This window comes from Onthophagus taurus, chromosome 1, assembly GCF_036711975.1.
Source record: "Onthophagus taurus isolate NC chromosome 1, IU_Otau_3.0, whole genome shotgun sequence".
Lineage (NCBI taxonomy): Eukaryota > Metazoa > Arthropoda > Insecta > Coleoptera > Scarabaeidae > Onthophagus > Onthophagus taurus.
This window is the reverse complement of record NC_091966.1, coordinates 9,752,789-9,776,797: the sequence shown is the minus strand read 5'-3', so window position 1 is coordinate 9,776,797 and position 24,009 is coordinate 9,752,789. Positions and strand designations below refer to the sequence as shown.

Below are 24,009 nucleotides of genomic sequence, written 5' to 3'. Positions count from 1 at the left end.
GTGATGATGCAAATTCCTCAATGGCATTGTATGCGATATCGCAAGTTCGAACTTCTTCGCCGATGTAGAAGCTTCAAGAATGGAATACGAAGGTACAACAATCGAACAGGGGAATTAATCGATATACATTAAATTATGGATTTTTTGAAGTTTGAGATTTTTTTTATGTACTACTTAACTAAAGAAGCTTGTTTTATTTGGTTAAACTGCCTTAAATGATCTCAAGTCATCGAAATTATATATTTTAGGAATAGTTGTTAAATTTTATTTGTAATTTAACATTCCTATAATTAATTAATATAAATATATATTATTAATTCATCATAACTTTATTATAAGGTTTGTTTGTAGCAGTTCATGCAAAATAATTTTCTATAAAATTGCCAAATGTATTTAAAAATCTATGTTAAAAAGTGAAATAAATATTTTTTTCTATTTTACTCTTTGTTTTGGTTTAAGATAAAAAAAAGTGTAGATTTTCAAAATAATATATTTATCAATTGAAAAAAATGTTGAAAAAAAAAATAATAAAAAAAAAGATAAACATCTCTCCACGAAATTGTAATTAAAAATAACTATTTATATATATATCGCATTAATATGTATATATTTACACCATTTAAGTTAATCATTTTACACTCAACAAATATCTTCTTTGAACGGCCGCGATACACACAATCATGAAATAATTTTTAAGAAAAAAATCAAGTATAAACGAAAAAATTTGATGAAAATTTATGAAGATGCGAATAATAATAATTAAAAATGTACACGTATTATTTAGATTAACGCCTGAGCCACTGCAATTACATATATACAAACATTACAAACAAATTTATATTTCGGAATTAAAAACAATCTCCTCGTCGTCCTACAGTTACTAAAACATTAAATAATTCAGGTAATGAGACGATACTTAAGAAACATATAAAAATATAAGTGATTAAGAAAAACAAAACAGAAGAGAAATAAGGAAACCAACAAACTCAGGTCGAAGGAGAGAGAGGTTAGGAAGTCCTAAGGAATACAAAGGGCAGTCAGGTTAAAAACGTACAACAAATAACATCCAGATACTTTTCAATCTTATAGCTGGTACACACAGAAATACTAAGTGAGGGTCATTTTTTTTTCATTTTCAATTTTTCCTTTTTTCATTGTTTATATTCGGTGTTTACTTGGTTCCGATTGGTTTTTAGGTGTTGTTTATACAATCACTATAAAAAGGTTCATACAAAACACTTTTCTATTCAATTCTCGAGTATTTTAATTATTATTTTTCGATATGTATAAAGTTAGAATTACACAAAAAGTCATCACTATAGTATCACAAGATCCAAAATTATTGTTATTAATTCACTTGAGACTTTGTCCTAGGTACATTCTGAGTACTAATACTCTATACTAATATAGCAGTTGGAAGTTGTCATATGTTATTCTAAATTATAGCAAAATGTTATTTAATCTCAAGTGAATATTATGTATAGCAGCTTATCAGTTTTAGCTCTAACCTCACTTTCGTCAACATGTTTGTTTCTATTCTAAACATTTTAATCAATTAAATAAATAAATTTTCTTAAGAATAAACATTTAAGTTATAATTTAGTATAAAAATTTTCTATTAAGTCTTAATAAAACATCCTAGAGATTTTTTTTTAATTTTATCACTTATCTCACCTCACTTCCATTAAAATAAAAATTAAAGCCTTATAATTAATTTGGTCATAACAATAAACGAGGATTGTTTATGAGTAATATAGATTGTGGTTAAGTTGTGTTTAAGAAATAAAATTAAATTTTTGTAGTACTTAAGGCAGAACATTAATAAAATAATAAGTAAATTTTTAATAAACTTTCTTTTACAAAGGTAGATTCAACCAAAAGGTATGTTGATTTTGAGGATAAATAGTTCAAGCACAATCTAAATTACTACAAGTAAACCATTTTGATAGGGCACCTAAATAGGCGTAATTTTTGTTATTATATACAGTAAATGACATCTATCTAAAATGCCTTCTAAAAATGATTAACTTCTATCCTTGCTCAGTTATAACGTAAAAACTGTAAACAAAATTTTCACAATCATTTTGGATCTTATATCACTAACTCTAAATGGAAAATAAATAAAGAAAGAAAAAAACTATAGATATTAAGTTAATAAAGTGATGATTAATCTTTAGAATCTAAAATAACTCTTTTATGTCTAAAATAATCAAAAACAACTAATAACACATTAACAATTAATTCCTGAGTATCTTTTCTTAAGTTTTCAAAAATTAATAAAAACAATTTTATAGTGATTGAAATGAAACAATTCACCTTAAAAAGTTGATGACACACTGGAAACCTACTGATTACAAGACTAGGGGGCGAAATCTCGGCGGGCTGAGGATCAAAAAAGGTTGTTGTTCCGCAACGCGTCTCTGATGCAGAGAAACTTAACGGCTTTTAGGGACTTTTTTGGGGCGTGGTGAGGGGTTAGGAGCACTCATTCGGCGTAGAGTGAGTGCCTACACCGCCCCTATACCGAGATCTCATAATTCAGATCGTACACACTAATGCGATCGGGCGTAGAAGGTCGTCCGCCACCACCGCCACCTTGTTGCTTGTGTACAGCGCACGGTTGTTGCTGTTGCCCGGGCGTCATTTCGACCGAATCACTCATCTCCAACGCCCGTACAAACGACATCGGACGCCGACGCGCATCTTGTTGCTGTTGCGATTGCATTGTCGAGAGACCTATTGAGGTCGCCAATTGATTCTTTCGGTGCACCTGCGGGCTTTGGGGTGGAAACACAGAAACGCCACCTCGCATTGCTGGATGGTAGGTTCTCGATTGCGATTGGTTATACGTTTGCTGCTGCGTTGGGCTTGTTGGATTCGAACGATAAAAATCTGGATGTTGTGCAGGTGGTGGATAACCTAAAAATTTTATATTAATGTTGTTTATATCAATAATATAATCTTAAATGTTTGGAATCATAAATGTTAATGTGGATTTCATTTTTGAAGTTATAAAGCTTCTGAATGACTTCTAAAGTTTATAAAAGTTCAGATTGATCAATATCTAAATAATGTTGGATTATTTACCAGGTGATGTGTCCTTCCACATATAAACACCTCGTTGCGGCGAATTGGCCAATTCTCTAATATTATCAACGGTATTATTAGATCGTGGATACGATAATTGTTGCCCTTCCTGTCGCACAAGTTCACCTTCTGATAAAAACCTCCTCTGGGGGCTGGCATAACCACCAGTAATTCCCTGCGAAGATGGTTGCCTTTGATTCGATTGACCTTGATTTTGGAATTCGTAATACGGACCGACGTTATTTTGGTGGTTCGTGTTTACGCTGATAAAGTCGGGACGGCGGGGCTGCGTTGGGGTACTGGGGTTTGATCTATATACAACAAAAAAATCTCCAGCTTCTACATATGTAACTAGCGCAAAAGAATTAAATAAAAAAAAAAGAAACAGTACATACAGGGAGGTTGGATTTAGGCAAAGAAATAAAGAAGAGGAAAAATTTCACCTAAAAAATTAAGAAACAGTTGTAAGAAAAAAAAAAAATAGATTGAGTTAATTAACCCTTTATCGCACATTTAAATATTATATTAAAAAGACTTATAAATTATTTAATTATAAATTTATATGCGTGTTTACCAATTATAAAGCACAAGAATAGCGTATGAGGTAGGTTAAATAAATACAAATTCTAGAGGGCTTATAAGACAGAAACAAAAAGATTTTTTAATAAACATCACATTATAAATTTTGCCATATAATAGAATGTAAACAGCCAGTCTAATAATATGTGCGTTAAAGGATTAGACAAAAATGAAACAACAATAAAAAAAATACCTTCGAATTGGACTAGACATAACGAGTGGAGTAGGCATGCCGATCGCTTTAATTCGTTGCGAAGGCGATGGTCTTTGGGCTCCCAAAGACGTTTCCGGCGTACCACTTCGATGGTTGTTCGGATCGAGACCTCGAGTTCTCGGATGCGGACTATGCCTCGCGGCGGCATATTGTACGCGCGGGTGTCGCGGAGATTCCCCTTCGACCGGAGGTAGGAAGAAATTGCTTTTTGAACCGTGCCTTTGTAACGGAGGCGTGGGTTCGCAGTCTTGTGATTGAGACGCTGACGGCTCTAAATCCGGATCGGACATGTCTCTTCCAGGCGATAACTAAACATTTTTTTAAATAAATAATTATATAGATGTTATAACACACAAGACACAAAAAAAGATAAGTGATTCAATTTTTCTTATTAAAATTAATTAAAGACAAATGAAAACATCGAAAGAAGCAAGACAAATTACTTTATTATATGCATTTGAATTCATGTTTCGTACGCCGTTACTGTTGTCCATGTACGTCTTCACTTGACTGTCGTTCGTTATTGTTGCTATCGGGCCATGGGAGGAGCAATGTTTCCGTTTTGCATGATATCTTGATGGTTTTATAAGGCTAATTGAAAAGAAACACATACGTGGTTAATTATCATACAAGGGAGTTCTAGAATAATGATTTCTAGAACAAACTTCCAGTGTACAGAGTTGAGTACATTTATGCATCATTCTGGGACACTTTGTTGTAGGACTATTGGCTTAAGATTTGTGGTTTTACCTTGGAAACTGAGGACCGAACTGAGTGTAACAACAGTTCTCCCAGCAACCTCTAGAAAACGGATTATAACCGCCTTTGAACTTGCCGGTGACTTGTTCATTCGTAGTGCGACCTCTCGTAACCAAGACCATATGGAAGCCAGTCAGTCCAAATATTGGTATTGCCAGTAATGATACAATAGCCATTAGCACCATTCTAAAGATATTAGTTAAGGAAGAAAATTGCAATAAATACAAGGTCTTTGGTAAATCAAGAATTTTACCTACTTACAAAAGCCTGAGCAAGTTAAAGTAAGAAAGAGAGAAGCAAAGAAAAATGACGTCTGTTATTATATAAATAGTTTATCACTAGTATTATACTTTGTAATGCATCAATTATGATAAATTACTAATTTAGGTTGGTTCAAAATATGTAAGTTAAATAATGTTGTTGAAAAAACATAAAATATCTGTATATTACAAATGATCTGTATATATAATATTTTACAAGCGTTTTGTAACACCTCTATAAATTAAAAATTACATTTAAAGGATACGCGACGATTGGTTCCACTTCAGATAGTCTCTCCTTTTTTTGAAGTACAAACACTAGACTAAGTGCGAATATGCTTATCATATGCAGGCTGAGCGATATTAGAAAAAAGAAAAAAAATCTATAGTTTCTCCTGCCAATACAGTTATTCACCCACGGGCAGTGATGATCAAATGTCTAAAACAATAAAAGATTTTTTTTTATTAAATCACTTAATCAACCAAAAATGTGTTAAAACTTAATTGATCGAGATTAAGTAAATTAATATTCGATAAAAGTAATATTGAAATTGATTGTATTTACACAGGGGTTTTATCAGTATTTAGATTTGTTTGCACAATAGCAAAGTAATCTATTCAATATTTGGAAAACGAAATACACATTATACAGGTGTCCTTTTAAATCAATTTTTACATTATATACAGCAGGATGTATCTAAAAATGTTTCCTTAAAAAGTTAGGCGCGAATTCCAAAATTAACAGAAGCTTGTTATTGCTGCCATTTATGCGACTTAATCAAGTTCGGTTTGGTGCCAAAAACAAATTATAAGACAGCACAACAACAGCTGGCACAAATCCAGCGGTTAGCATGTCTTAATATAACGGGTGCAACGAGGTCTTGTCCAACGATTGCTCTTGAAGACCTACTCGATCTCACACCACTTAATTTATACATACAAAAGGAGGCAGCTTTAAGTGCCTTATCACTAAAAACATGCTCTTCACTCAAGTTAATGCAGAGTAACCTCAAAAGACATTTCAAAATTCTCAAGGACCCATGTCTAAACCACTTGACTGAAATTTAAACGGACCTTATACCGACAGAATATAATTTCGCCTATATAGGGTGAGCCTCAACTTAAAAGAGGAACCCTCACCTGGTACACTGATGCTTTAAAGACAGTTGGATTCGGAGTAGGTATAAGCATCAATGGACCAAATAGCCGCATTAAATAGCCCCTCAGCTCGGATATAACCATTTTTTAAGCAGAAGTTCTTGCTATAAACTTCTGCACCGTTTTGAACCGATCTACACCAGTGACTCCGCACTGATCAGAGAGTGATCAACAACCTGAGAACTCACTAGGGGCAATGATGTTACCCTATGGTGGGTTCCATGTCATAGAGACATTGAGGGCAATGAAAAAGCGGACGAGCTGGCCAAAGAGGCAGCGAAAACGCCTTTTATTTGACTTCAACCCGGTTGTGGACTACAAAAAAGACACTTAAAACAGGTAATTAATAGCTGGGAGGTCTCAAAGGTAGCCTTACGCTGGAAAGTATGATAACTCCGTCGCAAAACCAAACCAAAGAAGTTTTATGGCTCACCAAAGGGCATCTAAGGTCGTTCTCAGGCTTCCTAACCGGCTATGCGCCTCACATTGGACAAGCTGAGGATCAAACTTGCAGACTTTGTAAGGAAGAGTCAGAGTCGAAGGTACAAAATTTTAACAATACTAAGGTAATACATTTCGAGGGCTTAAATTACAATAGACCTTATAGGTCGCGGTGTGAGAGGGGATGCTCCCCGCTGCCAGGTAGCGATAATAATAAAGTTCATTGTTGTCAAATTAGATATTACCATAACATTTTTAATTTATTGAAGATTTCAAACCCTTTTTCACAAGGATTTGATAATGTACTTACTTATTACAATGAAAATTAAGTCAATTGTACTAATGAATTGTTTGCTGGAAAATAAAGCTTTTATTACAATTATAAAAGTATTACATACTAAAACAATAACTTTTAATCAAAGCTGTAAACTGTGTAAATAACAATTAGTGGTAAGAGGATATCTATTTAACATCCCTACTATATTAAATCCACATGAAAACACCTTGATCATTTTACTAATGATTTATAGGACACCTGTATCTAAACAATTTATTTTATTTGCATATAAATAAATGAAATCAACATTGATGACTAATTAATACAATACTGATATATTTCCATATTACTCATCTTATTAAAAGGCTATAAAGTAAAAAGAAAATAAAACTTAAAAAGAAATAGATATTACATCATAAATGTAAATATTGATAAAATTTTATCTTGCATTAAATTAAATAAAAATTGAAAGTACATACTAAATGAATTAAATATGACATCATTTAATACATATGAAAAGTAAAATAAAAGTATAACCAATGAAGCGAGAAAGTAGGTAAAACAAATAAGTATTACAAAATTAGAATTCCTTAAAATAACTTAAGAAATATAACCTACTTATGAAAATAAACACTAACACAGTGAAAAAAACATACCTCTATGCAATGATTACACACGCTACAGTGTGAACACCGTGGTGGCCGATAAAACTTACAAGTGACACACCATTTCATTCGAACAGTTACACCATGTACCTCAACGTTTTTATAAAGTGGCGCTCGAAAATCGTCCTCCCTATCTTCGTCGGGTGGTGCTACAAAAAATATATCATGATTGTATTAAGAATATTCATGAAATAAATATATTTAACCTTACCTTTTGGTATGACACCTGGGTCCATAAAAGTGGCTAATGTGAAGTTTGCTAAAACAAAGAAGGTTATAACCCCTTGGTATGCCGGCACCCATGGGTATTTTAAAATATAGTACTGAGCCCTAAAACAAAATAAAATAAGACTAATATACAAACTTTTCTGAAAGATTCTTGATGGTTGGTTGTAGTGGAGAGGAGAGATTTACTTACGGATAGTAAAAGAAAAGTGTCGTGGCGCCCAAGAGTATCGTCCAAGCGAAGGTCGCCGGTATATACCTGGTTTTTTCATCGCACTTGGGCATTTCTGTTTGCTCAGGTTTAGGATAATTAAAAACTAATGTTAAAAAGAAAAATAGTTCTCGTACACGACAACATGGCTGAAGCAAACATGTGAAGTTATCGCCGGTCGGGAACGTACCAAATGTCAAAATCAAGGACAATATATTAACATGAAATTAGGCACTCTTTAAATCATTAAAAATATTGTAATTTAAATTTATTAACAAAAATTAAACTATAGGTAACTTAAAAAATTTTATTAAAATGATAAATATCTTTTAAATTATGAAATTTAAAATAGTTTATCACCGCTCTGTAAAATGTGGTTCTCACATTGACTACCGTAATGAATTTGAATGGCGCAGATTAAGTTGCATAAATTAATTAAATTACATTTGAATATTGAATTTAGGACTTGCGTCTAAATATAGCAATATAAACTCTCTATTACAATAAGACCTCGTTTTATTTACATCATAGGCCTAGAATTGAACGTAAATAAATGTAAAATCGTGATAATAAATAAAAAGAAAATAAGAAATAACCCGAAAGAAATATTTATTAAGGAATAAAAGATAGAAGAAGTATCATCATATGAGTACTTGGGCAGTATAATATCACAAGATGGAAGGATAGATTTAGACATATATGCAAGAATAGGGGCAAGAACAAACAACGTATATCATACTCTAAACAGAACAATTTTTGGGAAGAAGGAGATAGATAAAAAGATAAAATTGTTCCAAAAAAAAAGTGATAGTTCCAATATTAACATATTGCAGCGAAACCATGTTTAAAGCAGTTTCAGTTCTCCAAATGCATCTTCATATTTAATAGATTTATGTAGCAGATTCGTTGGATAATGTTGAAAGACTTAGCTTATTTAACCTATTGCCGAAACAATAAAACCATAACAATTAAATGGTATAGTATTACTATCACATTATACTACTATTTGGTAGCAATTTTTTATCTACTTCCATTGATTCTTGTACCGATTCTTCTAAAGATAATATTGCAAATGTTCAAATGCTTTTTAATTTATCAGATTCGATCATCTATCTTCTCAAATTTAACCTCGTAAGAACCTTTTTAAGCATTATATATAGGTAATACAGTTTAATTTAAATGTATATGATCAAATAGTATGCAACTCCATACACGAATGTCCCATTTAATTGAGGCAAAAAAAATGAGGTTATGTCAATAAATCATTCAATTTTATACGTTTAGAATCTTCAAATAATTTAAATAAATTGTATGGGAATTATATATTAGAATTAATTTGAAAAAATTAAAAATAATTTATAGGTAATTTAAAAATAATTAGATCTAAAAATACAACATTTTTAGGTTGGTATTGAATGGATGTTGTGATGACGTCAAGTCGGTACTGTAAACTTGTGAAGCGTTTGGTAACATGGCTGATGTGCATTATTGCACTAGTTAACGGTAAAGCGATCAATTCCTGTTATAATAATTGGAAATTTTTCAATTCACAGTTTCCCGCGATGTTTCTCTTTACACATTGACCGACATTTATCAGCGTTTAACCAGGTAAATGCACAAAATTAAATTTTTCCCTGTATGGCGTACTTCTTAGCGTATATTTATAATAATCAACTTCATTTTCTTTTCAATGACGCAAATGACACAAACAGCTACTAATCGAGGTTATAACCGCAATAAGCACAAATCTGTTTGATATTTCACATTTTATAACCCCAACAATTAATTATTTACATTGCTATCTTAAGGTTGTATTTTGTAGGTCAAATTATGGATGTAAACGAGGAAGCTGACGCTTCTTTATCGAATACCAATGAGGAAATTGGGAATATAAACCAACATGTTGAAGCGTTTTCTGAAGAAAGCTTATATGAAAGCAATGAGGAGGTGAGGCCGCCAGATTTACTGCCGGAAAATGTTGTTGTGGTCGAAGAGGCTGTGGCTACCACGATGGAGAGTCTTATTGTTAATGATAATGTAGTTTATTGTGTTTCTAATAATAATCAAAATACTGAGTCACTACAAATTCACACTGAATGTGTAACTGATGGAGCTGTAACTTATGTTACTGTTGCTGAAACTGCAAATCGAGAATCAATTGTAACTGGATTTGTAGAAACTGTTTCTTGTGAAAAATCTGGTGCTTTAGATGGTGGTGAGATGTTATCAGGGTTTGATAACATACCCCAAGATACATTAATTGTACCAGATTCTAGTAATTATGAGTTGCCTACGCAAAGTTATGAGAAATTTGTTCAAGATGCTATAGCAGGAGAAATTGAAGAACCTGCCATGGAATCACATGAAACAATTAAACAGGAGCATCTTGATTCTCAGTCCAACAGCCAATCAGATAACATAGAAATGAGACTTCAAAAATTAACAGAAGAACAAGAGAATGAAGATTATGATAAGGATGAAAATGTTGAAAAAACTCCTGAGTTGTGTAATGAGCAAGAAAGTGATAATCAAGATGTGAACGACCAACATGAGGAAATGGAAGAACATGTTATTGGAGAAAATGTTAGTGCAGATGAAGAATCGGAAACTCCAACATCTGAATCAATTGTAATTACCACTGGTAACTCTGCTCATGATGATAACATAGAAAAACAACTCTCGAAAATTGTTCATGATGAAGAACCTCATCAGCTCTCGATTGCTGAAGAAATATCCCGCGATTTTGATGACTCAGACATGGAAGAATTATCATTAACACACGAAGATCATGAAAGTCATGATAATGTTATTGAAGAAGTTGTTAACATTGCCAAGCAACTGGGGCATGGTCCAGTTACTGTAACTGATAATACAGGTCAAGTTTATTATGTTGAATCGGTTGAAGAAGTTATTGTTGTTGAAAATGACGGAAAATTAATAGACAGTAAAGATTGCAAAGAAGCCGCTTCTAAACCACCACCTTCTATTCCAAGTCATTTATTGGGAAGAAACATAAATAATCCCATTGAAGATACTTTTAGAAATGGGAAAACCCCACCAAGACCAAGATTAGGAGTAAAAATTCCTTATAAAAATCTAACAAGTCAAATTGTTAGCAAAGATGAGATAACTAGAGAAGTTTTACAACGATCTAAAAGTAGAATGATGCACAATCGAAGTTCACGCGAAGCCTACTTTGCTAAACAACTCACAAGACGACTTGCGAAGAAAATTACACCTGGCTCAAAAAAAGATGACCAAAAAATTACAACACCAGAAAAAGCGAAAGGAATCAACAACACAGATTTAATAGCAATATTAGAAGGAAAAGACGAAGAAAAGCACCAAAGTGAAGCTATGAAAGATGAAGAAAATTATGTTTGCGCTATGGATAGAAAATTAGAAAGAGAATTGGCTTTGAAACAACTAAGTGAACTCCCCAGACGGGGTCGTAGACGAAAAAATTCCGGATATGATGTAATTGAAAATGTTAATATTCCCCCAAGAGTACGGAAAACCGAATTAAAACAAGATAAAGAACAAGTTAATCAAGATCATCCCAAAGAAGTTTTGATCCAAATCAATAAGGAAGATAATGTGAATGAAGATGTGACAATGAATAATGAAATAAATCAACAAGAACAACTAACGCAAAGTGAAAAAGAAAATGAAAAAGAAATCGAAGAAGAAATTGTAGCAGAAATAAATGAAGAACCAAGTCCTGCCATTGAAAAACCAACAACAAGATCAAACACTCAAAAAATTAAAATTGAACGTTCTGCAGAATCAACGACGGAAGAAGAAGAAGAACAAGAATCGCCATCAAAGAAAACACAAAAAAATTTAAATATTAACGAAAAGAAATGTAATAATCAACCAATAAAAACTTACGAAAGAAAAAGGAAATCTACGGATGAAAACTTAACTGTAGCTGTTCCTGAAAAGAAAAGTAGTCGTATAATCAAGAAAAAGATCATTTGGGATCCCGATGATCCAACCACGTCAAAATTCGCGTCCGAAAAAATTTCCCCCCAAAAAGTAATTCCAATCAAAGGAACCACAACGACCGTAAAAGTAATCGTTAAAGAAAGACGCAAATCAGAACCTCAACCAATAAGCACTTTGATATCTCCAACGAAGAGTCCAATAAAAAGAGACAAGACACCATCAAAAATAGAAAAGGAACCAATAAAAATCGAAAAAATTTCGCAAAAACCAGATGTATCGAATAAAAATAAAAAACGTTTAACTGAAGTTGATAAATTATTAATGGACGAAGGAGCGGTTAATTTACTTTATTCAGTTAAAAATGAAGATGGGGCGAAACGCTTTACCGGAAGTACGATTTCTTTGGATAAAATCCAACAAGATTTAAGAAACAAAACGAAAGAAATCAAAAAGGACTTATCAAACAGTACTGATAAGGTCTCCCCAAAATCGCTTCGAAAAAAAGATACTTCATTATCCACCCCCACTAAAAAACCAGTAACTCCAGCATCGATTTCTCGTAAAAGATCAAAAGATTCTAATCGTAGTTCGATTCATAGTCCGCCGGCTTCTCCTTCGCCGATGATCTACGTAAACCACGCCGATGCTTCAAGAATTATACGAAGACACTCGAGTAGTTCTTATTCCAGTAACGAAGAGGGCGATGCGAATTCAAACGAACTAAAGGAGAAGAAAATGGCTAAAAAGAAATTGAAACGAGATCATCCAGCCCAAAAAGATCACAATAAACAAGAAGACAAAGATTTAAATGTTAAAAATAAAACGGATGCTACATCGGAAATTGATAAGTCAAAAAATATTAATGAGGAGATCTTTGAAAAATTTAGTGAAGATAATAAAATCAATAAGTATAATTTTGATTATTCGAAATTCAATCGGTACAAAGCAATTAATGTTGGACAGTTGGATAATTTGGTTCAAGTGTGTTTGTTATGCAATGGTGATAAAGAGAAAGTTTATTTAACATATGAAGTTTTGGTGGAATTAACTGATTTGTTGAAAGAATTGGAAGTTGATGAAACCTGTAAACTTGTCGTTATAAGCTCCATGGCGTCATCATTTTGCCATGGAATTAATTATAAAAATTTACATATCGAAAATGAACAAACTAGGAAGGAAGTTGCTCAAAAATTAGCTAAAGCAGTTACGTAAGTATTTTTTTTTAATCAAAATTATAGTTTATTAGATAATTCTTGTAAATACAGATAGCGACAATTTGATTCTTAAGTTATTCATAGTCTGTTACAGCTCATAAATTGTACTTCTATATAAGTTGACCAGTTGTGGAACCTTTCCATTATGTTTCATGTGAAATTGGTTGATTGTACATTATTTTGTGGGATTCGTTTTTGAATTGCTGCTTATAAATTAGTTGACGTTAATATTAGTCTCAGTAACAATTAGTAAGTTTCTTATTGCTAACAATGAAACACTCTACTACACTGTACTTGCCACTTGCAAACAATTTTAGTAAGTGCTCGCATATGCACTGCCATGCAAACATTATTTGGTATGTCCAAACTTGTCCGCGGCAGAATTGTGTCTTGCAAATGCCGCGTGTTGTTTCCGCGCTATGTTTAGACGCACCTTAAGATTTAATGTTAGCTTTTGTACCCAGGAGTCTTACTTTGCAATGATCATACTATTAACATTTATTGCATAATAATGTTGATGAGTCACATAGAAAAAAAATACGTTTAGAATAATATAGTTGAAAACAGCGCTTATTACAAAGTATCGCATTTTTTTTGTCCCTAGATTAGAAACATAATCTTGGTGTAGTAGGTTATTTTCTTATTTTGAGAGCGTCTTTCTAATTCAATTATTGGAATTTTTAGCGCTCCTTTTATAATCGCATGAACATTATGAGTAAAAGTTAAACAATTTTTCCGTTAGTTTAATGACAATTTTACTACTTCTAAGGCAAAATTCTTTAAAAATATCTATTTGGTATTGTTTCTTTCTTTCTTTGTTATATATTCTTCTAACATGCAATAGGATCACAGCATTTATTCCATTTGTAATTAGTTGCCTACACACACAAGCTGTGCCTAATTTGTAACTGTAATAACCCATAGGTTTTGTTATGGAGATCTATCATTTAAGGATTAAAACCCGGATAAAAGAGGAGTGTTCCAAGTGAGGTTAACAACCTGCTTGCGGATGGAATTTGATTAACTGAACAGTACAGAAACAGATAAAACAGCATCAGGAATCAGTTGGAAATCTGATACATAAAAAGTTGGAAACAAGAATCAACTACATAAATTACATCAATGGTAATTGATTTCTTATACTTATATGCGAGAATTGGCAACAAGGTTATACCTGGCATCAAAAACACATTCAATGAAGATACTATAAATGAAAGAGGCGAGAGATTAATACAATTTTGTGTCCAACCTAAATTAAGTAACAGTATATACTGCCCTGTATGTAGCCACAACATAAAAATACCTTTCCTTGGGATATTATCATCACAAATACAAACATTAACTGCATTGAAATACTAAAGTGAGAACGTCATCGTTCGTAAAGGCGAGAACTGACTACATCATTGTATTAGCAAATATAAGAAATTTAGTCAGCCAACAAGAAGAACAGCTACAGAGAAAAGCAGTGAAGTAAACATAGAATCACTGGAGGATGACTCAGCTTAGAGGAAACTCTGGGATATATTGAGAAACAGAATGAAACCAGTAAATGAGTTCATACACCTACAAAGATAAAAATACTTCAAATAGCTATATGAAGACATGACAGAAAAGGGAGCAAACCCAGAACCTCTTCAAGCAGACGTTGGGACTGATGCTTAATCGGGATTCATCTTCTCTAAAGGAAAAATGAAACAACCAATCTAGATCTTGAAAACAGATAAGCAAAAGGATACCATCTCAATGGAAGTGCAGTATTAATTTCTAAACGCAAAGATCCTCCAAAACAAAATTTTTTAAATTCGAAATAACGACAGAGAAGTATAATATGGAAATGTCAGTACTGAAAATGTATTTCGTAACAATAGCCAAACAACATTAGCAATAAAGACTTAATAGAAGAAGTCAGAACAGAAACGCAAGAACAGCATTGATATCGGGGTACTTCTGGGATGTAATATGGAGGAATAAATACTTACCTACAAGTAAGGTGAGAATTTATAAAGTTTGTACGACTGGTGATGATATGCCATAGAAGAAAGGACTGAAAACACCACAACCAGAACGCTTCTCAGAACAACAGAGATAAAAATTCTTCAAGCAATTGCTGGCTCCTCTTTGCTAGAGCGTATAAGATGCGAAGACATTAGTGGAAAATGTAGGGTGCATAGTCAGATGGGCGCGGGGCAGACAAAGAGAATGCCAAAATACAGATTGCCAAAAATCGTCACATTTGCTGGATGTGTGCCGAAGAGATGATAAGAAAGTTTAGCGTCCCAGACGAGACTGTGAACTGTTAAAGAAAGATAGGGCCGAACTCTGTTATAAGAGGAAGAAGATCATATGACGAAGAGTTACTGTTTGCACAATTAATAAAGAGTGTAAAATTTTGAAGACCTTTGTAAGTTTGAAATTGACGTTTCTTGACACAAAGGTTAAGAAATCTTTTGTATCTCCAAAACTATTGAAATTGATGGATCTAAATTGTAAGCCTTCTTTGGGGCGTACTTAACCCAACATTTTTAGACTTTCAATATTTTTTGTATTATTCGCAGTAAACTTCAAAGGTAGTTTAGAGGAACACTCCCAGATAACAGATTGCATAATTCAAGAAAGATTTTATAATTACACTAGTTTAATCTAAGGTCTAAGACATCTGGAGCTACATTGAGCGGGATAAATTTCAGAAGCAGTTTGGAATCACATCATACATTCCATATTGCCAGAACATGTCTGGAATTGCACTGGCTGAAACCCAGACTCCAACAAGACTTTTGAAATCTTACTGGTTAAGTGTCAGAGGTACTCTGGAATCATACTACATAGATCAGACGTTCTAAACTCTAAGGAAACAACTTATAAGTGCACTGGCTAGAGTCTGGTATGTTACTTCGTACATTCTGTGTTTATTATGTGAATGGAGTCGCAATCATCACAATGTAATTGGGCCAATACTGTGCAGTCCGCAGATAGCAACCTGGGATACTAATGCCATCTACTAGTACTACATGGTCGTAGTTACTTTAGATGGTAGAACATCTGCATCGACACCCTACATAGCCCCTAGACAGTAAAAATAAGTTCACCTACGAAGTAACGTTGGTAACAATTCCCACCTTTTCATTTTGTTACTGAGATTCATCACCAAACTTTTCAGGTTTAGAAAGACCTCCACAAATTCGTTCGTGTCTAAACTATCAAAAAATATTTTGTGCTGATCACTCTGACGCCCATCTGTTCATTTTCTATTTTCTGACAAAACTTATTAAGTGTTGTGGTATTTCAAGCAGTTTGCAGTGTAGCTTCTCTGGATTATAGACAAGAGGTGTTTTATAGACAGAGTTTGCCACAGGTTGATTTCTTGGCGTGATATTTCGCTAAGTATACTTCCACATTCATCATATAAAAGATCTCTGCGTCGCATAATAATATGATCTTCATCTCATATTTATCCAGTTTATTTGAAATATGCATACAAATGGACAATGATCTCCAAATCCAAGTAGCTCATCATCAACTGTTCGATATACACAATTTTATATATTTAATTAAAAATGATCATTCCTTCTTACATATACATCTCTATTGGGTTCATATTTAGGCTGCATTCATAAAACAGCTTTTATAGTGATATAGGCTTTTTTTTTAAAACAATTCTGTTTGTTAAAAATATCCTATAGAATGAAGTTTATCTTCATCTGGACTTCACTTCTGGAATAACAATTTCATGTGATAAATAAATACAATACCAGATATCTGTCCGTTAATTTTTCTCATAATTAATTAAACACTATACAAATTTGTCATTTCAACGAAAATATTTGCAATTGAATTGAATAGTTTGCATAAATGAGAAATATTTGCATCTCAAGATAAAGCATACAGCACAATTAGAAAGAGTTGACACTGGTTCTTTGCAGTATTGTATTTTGTCTTTCAACAACAACAATAAAGTCGCATCTAATACTCTGTGTCTTATTAACAAACATCTTCTATTTTATTTTTACTGGGAGTATAGTTGTTATTGTGCTTAGTGTCGTCACCAAATTAATGGAACCACGATTTATCCAATGGCAATTTAGTTTAAGATGTAATTTTATTTTTGTACTTGACAGACTGAATTAAATACATCGTTTTTGATTTTAGTTTGAAATAAACCAATAAATTCTATTTTCTTATGTTTTTCTGTTATAGGAATTATTTAAGAGTATTAGCTGATTTTCCAAAAATAATTGTTGCTGGTGTCCAAGGAGAATGTCTAGGTCTGGCAGTAACAATGCTACCCCTTTTTGACATGGTCTTAGCGAGCGATTCAGCCACCTTTAGTATTCCAAATGCGAAATTAGGTTGTGCTGCTGAAGGTGGTTCATTATTATCACTACCGCATTTAATGCATAACGCTTTGGTAATTAATAATACTTATTGAAAAACAAAAATTTAATTAATAATTGCTATTTTTTTAGGTGAGTGAAATGTTATACGCTTCGAAAAAATTTGTAGCTGCAGAGGTGTTACGTTTTGGAATGGTGACAAGGGTTATTTGGCCAGAAAAGTTTCAAAAGGAGTTAATTACAGCTGTAATCGAAATTTCTACGAATTCGTTACAGGTAAAAAAAGATATTTTTTATTTAAAGGAGATTTTATACAGTGTAAACTTTTTTAGTTTAAACAAATTACAAAGAGACAGTTAAGAAACAGGATGAAAAATCAAATTCAAGAGTCGTTAGCTGGCGAAGAAGACATTTTATTGGAAACGTGGATAAGTGCGGAGTGTCAAAAGAATTTTGAAAATTATGTTTAGATTAAGATCAGTTTTTTGTGCATTTGTATTGCCCGTTTTATTGGTACAAAGTCAATTTTTTGTTTTTATTTTTAGTTATATTCCCTTACAGTTGATTTTTTGACTGTAATCTAATGTCTTTAGGTTATACTTTACGTTTGTTTCATACACCTCATTTCAAGAGAACAAATGAATATAAAATGAAACAATAAAATATAATGGAGTGTATTTAGAAGTGATTATCCCATTTTGTCTTTTGCACATTGCTCCAGATGCCTTACTTAGTGAAAAAAAATTAATATATTTTTATACTCGTTGGTGACTAAAATTAAAAAGAAACAAAAATTTTGAAAGACATCTGCTTTTTTTGGGATGTGATCGTGTTGAAAATTAAAAAAAAATTATCGGTTTCAATTTATTTTACAATTTATATTAAAAAGCAATCATTTTCATTTTGTCATATTTTAAATATAAGTTAGGGGATTAAAAAAACTAAGTTGTAGTTTGTTAGATATTTTATTTATAGGTTCAGTTTATAACTTTTTTTAGGAAAGTTCACTTAACAAGAACTTTTTTCTTTAAGCAAAACAGTCTTCTGTAATTCTTGTACTTTTTTGATAGGGTTTATTGATGCGGAAAAAAACAATAAACCTGAACTGCGCGTTTTTTTTCGTCATTGTTATTGACTAACTTGAATTGTAAGTGTTATCATGTTTTATAAATATATAATAGTAACTATATATATGTACACAGAGTTCACTTCTATTATCATTTTGTACTATAGATGAATGTTTATAACATTCTCTTTTATTGTGCAATTTAATAAAAAAAGAATTGTAGATGAGTGATTTCTTAATTATTTGTCATGAAGAATAAAGTTATAAGATAAATATTTTACAGAATTGATTTTAACACCATGGAAGATCTGCATACATTTTTAATCATGGCACTGCTACATGAATAATTTTGGAGCATGGAGACAAGATTAATAACTTAAAAATTCACTGAACAGTACATGTTAAAATTATTGAAATTAAATGTTAAAAATAATAAAATTGATTTTATAGGAAACCCCAAACCGGAGAATGGGGGAGAAAAACCAAACCTTTAATTCAGAAACATAACAACAGGTGGCGGCAATAAATATAAATTTTACATACTTAACTTGAAATATATTTTTTTGTAAAAGATTGAAAAACATTACATGGTTCATTAAATCAATTGTAAATAATATAGTAAATAAATGAACAAAACACCAAAAGGAAATTCCATAATTTTCTTTGTTTCAGAATCCTTCTTCTTTAGGTACCGTCTCCGATTCGAAGGTTGGCAATTCTAACTTTTGAGGCTACGGATCTGAATAGTTCGTTGCTGGTGCAGCCAAATCACTCCTCAAGGTTCTTCAGCTAGGAGTCCTATGGACCTATCCTATGGACCTCTTTTCCAGAATTTTTACCTGCATAATGATTTGCAAAAGATGGTACTTTTCCTTCGCATGATATGGCCCATATATAATAACTTACTCCGTTTGACTCTGCGTTGTCTAATTTCTCTATCCATGAAATCTTTAAAATTCGTCCATATATCCATGTCTTCTTGAAGTCTTCCTACATCAATCGCCTTAAGTGTCCACACTTCCACGCCATAGAACAGTGCCGATAGCACTTTTCACCTCATTCTCATTCATCATTCTCACTCTTAACTCCAGACTCAGATCCCGACAACAAAAAAGCTTCTTCATTCCATTAAACATGCTTCTAGTTTGTTCAATTCTAATGCTCACCTTTTGGGAGCTGTCGTTGTTATCAGTAATCGTTGTGCCTAGATATTTGAATTCTTGTACTCTTTGAATAGGAATACACATATATTATTATTGTTTCTTGTTTTTGTAATTAACCATGCTTATATTCAGTGCCAACCTATATTCTTCCCTTACAGTAACTATGCTATTAACAAGCTTTTTTACATTATTAGCAACCAAGAAAGCATATACTGAGCTTAAATTTTTCGTATCAGTTCTAAAGTTTACAGATTCCACCTCATTAATATATACAATTGCTAGAAAAAGTCCCTTGCTGTAGGTTAACTCCTTATTCAAGATATTTTTATATCTTTCAAAATCAAAGTAACGCGATACGCAACTAAAGCACTCCTTTTTTTCATTACGAGTCAGACGATTTCTTTTATGCTGATTAATCCGATACGTATTGGGAAGTAGTTCCTATACGAACCATCGTAATTCCTGCATGGAATTTTGTAGATGATATTTGACCTAGATAACATTGGTACTGATTTACAGAGATTTGCGGAGCACAACAGCGAATTCAGTTGTTTAGTGAGACCAGGAGGTAGATAAGGGATTTTTGTATATTTTTAGTTATCTTAGTTCGGTTAATTGTCTGTTATGGAAGTGTTATGATTAAGGATACTACCCAGAAGACGAGTTGGAAAACCATTATTGATAAAAATACTCACCAACCTTTTTTTATTTCTATCCCAAAAAACAGGGTTGGAAATTAATTTAATGCCGCATGCAGACAATCGTGTTAATCTTTTGATTAATAGGATGATTGGACTGAAAGTTTATGAATCTACAAAAAAAAACTATTTATTTATAAACATTTTGTATTGCCGATTATAATTCAATTTTAATGATATAGTGAAAAGGTGGTGCTGGTGTGTGCACCAGACAGGACGTCGCGCCTTTATTTTTTTATGTAGGTAAAATAAAGGCGTGACGTCCTCTTTAGAACGCATCTACCTTTCCGATAGGACGAAACCTCTCTCTCCAGACATGGCTTATTTCTGTTTCTTTTTAATTTATAAATCGCTCTAAAAAATTAGAGAGACATAACTTTGATAAACAGACAACGGGATTCGACAAATGCAATTATATGACATATTTTGGTTAAAACCGCGTTAAAATTCACCCAACATCTTACTAAACCGCGAAACTATAGGGAATATCGAAAGAACACAATCTACCACCTGTTCAAATTTGAAATTTTATTTGTCGGATAGTTTTTGAGAAAAAAAATAGCAAAGTGGACAAAGTTGCACCCTCACAAATCGGGTACTTTTTCATTTTACTCACTATAAAAAGGAAACCACGGAGCCTAACATTTTCAAGTTATTCTTTTGGCACGGATTCTCAGTGTCAAGATAAACTAAGTAGAACTTTAATAACAACCTCGATAACAACAAGATTGAGTTAAGTTAAGAAAGATTTTATTAGAAATAATACTGCATTAAACTTTATAAAAATTCGAAGTTACGACCACCATTTTTGTTATACAAGTTGTAACGATTTGCAATCAAATGCTAGAATAATTGGAGCCACTAATTCTTCCTCTGTATTAACAGGTGTCTCATAGCCAAGTGGTTTAATATGACCCGAAATACAAAAATCAACTTGAGTCATATCCAGTCCAATTGCATTTACATATTTTCACTAATTTAATCCAAAGTATGCTGGTGTACCATCATGCTTAAAAGTAATATTTCTTCGAATACGAGTGAGATAGTTTCAACTAATTCTGGATTCAGAGTATGTGTAGGTAGCAAAAATGGTCCCACTACATAATGGTCAACAATTGATACTGATTAATTTCCGGAAACATGTTTATTAATAAAAAATGTTTAAAAATCATTTCTGGAAATAGGGAATAGTTATTTCGTGATACCATGAAAAGATGTTTATGGAAGACATGCTAATATTATAGGGTTTGACTACAAAAACGTGGCTGTTCTAACATGACTATAGAGTCAACATGATAGATCGCTTCATTGCTGATGCAAGACATCACTCTGGCACAATAGAGGTCAAAAGTAGCCATGGTGCTAACGTCGAGTCTTATCACTACCTCATAGTAGTAATAGCTCAAAGTGATGTCCTCATGCTGTGTAGTGACTGTGTCCTCTTACTGTGTAGTCTGGCTATAAAATTAATTATAATAACATTTTTCCGAAGTATAAAATTTCATTTCACAATTTTCAATAATTAATTATTCACGTCAATATTTGAGACGATAGCATGAAATAAATTATATTTTTATTTGTTGTTTTTACTTATTTTTATGTAAAGTATAACAATGTGATATTGAAAGAGAACACATCGCGTTCTCAAACTATTTGCTTTTAGAGAAAGAAACATGTTTTTATGGACTAAATTCGATATACAACATAAACCAGAAGCGTTAAAATATACACCACAAGAAATATGAAAAACATGTTAAAAAATACATAAACAACATTAAAGAAGTTATCAAAACCAATGATTTGGACCTTTCTTAACTAAAAATACGTTATTTTGTTGTTTACAAAACTAAATTATGTCCTGTACATTCATTTTTAATGTAATTATCACCGTCAGAAACTACCTAATTGATTCACATCATCATAGAAGTCGTAATGACCACGTTGTATAACATTCTACACCAAATAATAAATGTCCAAACACTAGTATTTCTATTAAATTCCATTTACCGTATTTTCTCGAATCTAATCCGCACCCTTTTTACAAATTTTGTATGCTCTAAAATCAAATGCGGATTACAATCGGATGTGGATTACATTGGAAAACCAACTTTTTTTACCATCATTGCATTTTTAAAATCGAGGTGCGGATTAGATTCGAGTGCGGATAAGATTCGAGAAAATACGGTATTCATGTTGCAAGTTAAATAATTAAATTAAATGATTTAAAAGAAAAACTTCTTTTACTGCAAGACTGTCTTGCAATTTCTCTTCGCCGATAATGTCCTTCTTGGAATTGATTTTATAAAAATTTTCAAATGTTATAGACATTTAAGTTTTTTCATTTTGTGACATGTATATTTTTACATCAATATTATGTGTTTTATATAGTTTCATTGACTTTTCAGACTGATGATGAGGTTGAAACCCGAAACTAGTTTCTGATTTAATTAATAAATAAATTTGGTAAGTAAAAGAAGTTTTTCTTTTAAATCATTTAATTTAACTAGTATTTCTAACCTTTACTGATTACAAGATTCTAAGACAAAAATTGTGTGAGTATCATGTGGCATACTGCTTAAATAAATTGTACAGCGGAAGTATGGAGCAATTATATAAATCGCGTTAAAAAGTTGATTGAATAAGATTGGCTCATTCACATGGGTAATACTTCCTTTTACTCTGGGTGGTCAGGTTACTATTATACTGTATTATTATCAAAATAATGGTATGCCAACTATATTAGATCAAATTAATGGTGGAACGGATATCCGGCAACTATCCGGCCATTTTAAAATTCGGCCGGATAACGGATAGTACTCCACCATTCGCAGGAATTAGTATCTCTTCTAGGTGTTGGATACTACAGATAATAATCAAGTTCAATCCCAATAGGACTTTTTTCATAGAATACAACTTTAATTATATCAGGTTTGTCATTAGCAACCTCATTGTAACAATCCCAATACGATATATAAAATCTCTTGTTGCAGTTTCGTCTAGTTTCCTTCTCTTCGCTTGTAATTCATCATCACATTGATTACTAACAGAACTGTCACTGTTATCACTTTCGATTATTAATTAAAGTATCCTCTTTTTAATGCAAAAAGCCGTTTTGAAAAATCATTTTTAGTTCTTGAGAAATAAATTTTTGAAATAATCGACAATTTTTTCGAATTTTGCAATTTTCGCCGATTAAGTTTTAAAAATTCGTATAAAATCCAGTTCTTGGAATATGAGTATGAAAATTTCCCAAAGTGATAATAAAAGTGTCCTCTTTCGAATGAACCAACCCGTTTTGAAAAATAACTTTAGTTTTTGAGAAAACAATATTTGAAGTTTTGATAAAATTATCGATGTTGCAATTTTCATCGATAACTTTCAAAATTCGCTATAAAATTCCTTGAATATAAAAGTTCTTGAAGGATCCTTGTGGAAATATCGCGAATTATTAAAGTATCCTCTTTTTAGAGTTGCTTCGTTACTTAAATCAGCATCAAAAAAGTTTATTTTGTATCTTGGATCCAAATAAGTTGACATATCTTATCTGCTTTCTTATTAATTTCATTTTTATTCAAATATCGCAATGATGTGGCAATGTATCACTTCAGAAATGCACCACAAATTATAACCATAATGGCCGGATAGATATGCCGGATATCCGGCCGAAGGGGATGCCGAACATCCGGTATCCGCCTTTTCGCAAAATTACTATC

At 32.2% G+C, this 24,009-nt stretch overlaps 2 protein-coding genes across 2 annotated transcripts; one reads left to right on the top strand and one right to left on the bottom strand.

Moving 5' to 3' along the window:
- Positions 1 to 472: 472 nt before the first annotated feature.
- Positions 473 to 8,056, bottom strand: LOC111417344 (zinc finger DHHC-type containing 8). The gene is made up of 9 exons (XM_023049590.2): positions 7,859 to 8,056; positions 7,652 to 7,770; positions 7,432 to 7,589; positions 5,166 to 5,338; positions 4,631 to 4,825; positions 4,324 to 4,471; positions 3,860 to 4,188; positions 3,088 to 3,398; positions 473 to 2,919 (listed from the first exon to the last, which is right to left on the bottom strand). The coding sequence occupies exons 1-9, from the start codon at positions 7,948 to 7,950 to the stop codon at positions 2,519 to 2,521; spliced, it is 1,926 nt and encodes a 641-aa protein (XP_022905358.1). The 5' UTR covers positions 7,951 to 8,056; the 3' UTR covers positions 473 to 2,518.
- Positions 8,057 to 9,288: 1,232 nt separating this feature from the next.
- Positions 9,289 to 18,662, top strand: LOC111417327 (HP1 and insulator partner protein 1). The gene is made up of 5 exons (XM_023049564.2): positions 9,289 to 9,484; positions 9,699 to 13,032; positions 17,233 to 17,443; positions 17,502 to 17,645; positions 17,702 to 18,662. Exons 2-5 carry the CDS (start codon positions 9,707 to 9,709, stop codon positions 17,837 to 17,839), a joined length of 3,819 nt encoding a protein of 1,272 aa, XP_022905332.2. The 5' UTR covers positions 9,289 to 9,484; positions 9,699 to 9,706; the 3' UTR covers positions 17,840 to 18,662.
- Positions 18,663 to 24,009: the final 5,347 nt, after the last annotated feature.